The sequence below is a fragment of the Chaetura pelagica genome, unplaced genomic scaffold (genome assembly GCF_000747805.2).
Source record: "Chaetura pelagica isolate M959 unplaced genomic scaffold, ChaPel_1.0 scaffold147, whole genome shotgun sequence".
Classification (NCBI taxonomy): Eukaryota; Metazoa; Chordata; class Aves; order Apodiformes; family Apodidae; genus Chaetura; species Chaetura pelagica.
In genome coordinates this window covers 1376947-1379339 of record NW_009954194.1, presented here as the reverse complement: position 1 = coordinate 1379339, position 2393 = coordinate 1376947, and the positions used below count along the sequence as shown (strand labels likewise).

The following is a 2393-nucleotide window of genomic DNA, read 5'->3' as shown; positions in this document are numbered from 1 at the left end:
TTCACCAGTTATACTATGTCAGTTTAAAGGCTACTTAAAAGACCTAGAATAACATACATGGTGGCCAGGAAAAGTCCAACCTGACAGTTTCCTCCTTGCTTCCTACATGGATTCTGGTAATGCAGATCTCTGCACATGGACCTGTGCACAATGCACCACAGTGTCACACTTCTTGGCATATTCAGAGTAATCTCCATGTGACTACAGTGCCATAATATGCATAAATAGTATAATTCTTATTTATTTATTTCAGACCCAAGGATGATTGTGTTGCTTTGTATTACAAGCTTTGCCATCTACACAAGTGAACAACCTCTTCAAAGCCAGTTCAAAGGAGAAAATTACTACACCAGATACATCTGTAGCATCCCTGGTTTGCCAGGCCCTGCGGGTCCCCCTGGAGCTGGTGGATCCCCTGGGCCACATGGACGCATTGGGCTTCCAGGAAGAGATGGCAGAGATGGCAGGAAGGGAGAAAAGGGTGAAAAGGGGAGTGCAGGTACTGAATATTTATGTAACCTAACACACTAGTACAACAAAGTTAGACCTTTCATGAAGACATATACGATGAATGAGTGTATATGTGCCTGTGTGAGTTTCAGTGTGATGCAGGTATATACAGTGAGAGAAAGAAAATATATGAAGATATATTTTAGATATGTCTGTAGTTATAGACTGAAATTGGTGTAACTAAATATAAATGCATAGCCTTCCTGCACATAGTTGCTAAGAAAAAGTTTGAAGCATTTGTGCCATTAGCTAGGAATAAAAGATTAGCAGGTATTTAGGTTCACACCAAAAATGCCCAAATAGTAGGAGACATTTAGTGCACAAGTATCATTATAGAGGTAGCTACACTGCTGTCTGTCCCTGCAGCAGTGGCCCTAGTTCAGTCAGCAATTGATTGATTAGTCATCAAATTCTTCAAGGTGTAATCAAGACATATAAAGAAAAAGTAGGAGTATAGAAACAAAGGATCCCCAGGCTGCAGAGCCCAGTCCTCTGTTCCAACCTGCCATTCCTTTCACAAACTTACTAGGAGATTTTGAAAGTCTTTTTTGAGTATTTTGAAATTCTGACCGTGTTTTTCTTGTTTGTTCAGGCACACACAGTAGCCCACACAGTCATTCACTGAGATGGTATGTGCAACAATTAACTAATTTAAAATGTTTTTGAAGGTCTAAGAGGAAAGACTGGGCCATTAGGACCAGCTGGAGAGAAAGGAGACCAAGGTCAGTCTGGTAAAAAAGGACCTGGAGGATTGACTGGTGCCAAAGGTGAAGTAGGTCCAGCTGGCCTACCTGGACCTAAAGGAGATAAAGGAGACCGAGGAGAGCCAGGCGCCCCAGGGGTCTGTAAGTGTGGACAGATAGTGCTGAAATCTGCCTTCTCAGTTGGCATCACCACCAGCTACCCAGAGGAAAGATTACCAATTGTATTTAACAAAGTACTCTTCAATGAGGGAGAGCATTACAACCCTTCCACGGGGAAGTTTATTTGTGCCATCCCAGGGATTTATTATTTTTCTTACGATATCACCTTAGCAAACAAGCATCTTGCAATTGGGCTGGTTCACAATGGGAAGTACCGGATAAAGACATTTGATGCCAACACAGGCAACCATGATGTAGCTTCTGGATCCACAGTGATTTACCTTCAGCCAGAAGATGAAGTATGGCTTGAGATCTTCTACACTGACCAAAATGGTCTCTTTTCTGATCCAACGTGGGCAGACAGTTTGTTTTCTGGATTTCTCTTATATGTTGATACAGATTACCTTGACGCTTTATCGGATGAAGATGATCTCTGAAGCAGATGATATCAAATGACATTCAAGCTGGACACCCCAGCACAGGCTTTTATCTAGCTGAAGAAGGGATAGGGAGGCACAAAGTTTTTAAAAAAAGTAATGTGGGAATTTATTTTTGCTTTGATAGGAGCCCAGTCTGCGTTCATAAGGATCCTTCTAGAATCTAACCTGGATTTTTATTGAACAGCAGGGATATCAAAAGCAACTGTAATCAACAAAAGACTGTGTCACTCCAGGACTGACTCCTCCTGCAAGTTATGTTTATAATACTATTTAAACTTAAGATATTGTATTAAGGATTTTATATAAAATATGCTAAGTTGCAATGTAGAATGGATATTTTGTATATGACATTAAAGTAAAATTGAATAATTGGCAGCAATATCATCTTTGGACATTCTAAGGCAGGAAGCACATTCAAAACAGATAAAACATTGATTTTTAAAAAGGAGAGGAATAAAATAAGAATGTCAGCTTTGGGATGCAGCTAAACAGGTCACAAGGGCAGTCCCATCTGGTATTTTCACAAAAAAATTATGTTAATAATTAACTAACCTCCTAATAAAGGAGGTTAAAACAAAAG

At 39.9% G+C, this 2393-nt stretch overlaps 1 protein-coding gene across 1 annotated transcript; it reads left to right on the top strand.

Annotated features, from left to right (window-relative positions):
• Nucleotides 1-261: 261 nt before the first annotated feature.
• On the top strand, nt 262-1988 carry C1QTNF7 (C1q and tumor necrosis factor related protein 7). Its single transcript, XM_010003101.1, has 2 exons — nt 262-499; nt 1179-1988. The coding sequence occupies exons 1-2, from the start codon at nt 262-264 to the stop codon at nt 1808-1810; spliced, it is 870 nt and encodes a 289-aa protein (XP_010001403.1). The 3' UTR covers nt 1811-1988.
• Nucleotides 1989-2393: the final 405 nt, after the last annotated feature.

What these genes read in the sequence shown, in the direction of transcription:
- C1QTNF7 (XM_010003101.1), top strand. Translation starts at nt 262, where the DNA reads ATGATTGTGTTGCTTTGTATTACAAGCTTTGCCATCTACACAAGTGAA. An exon ending in GGGTGAAAAGGGGAGTGCAG is followed by an intron (nt 500 to 1,178) that starts GTACTGAATATT and finishes ATGTTTTTGAAG; the next exon opens with GTCTAAGAGGAAAGACTGGG.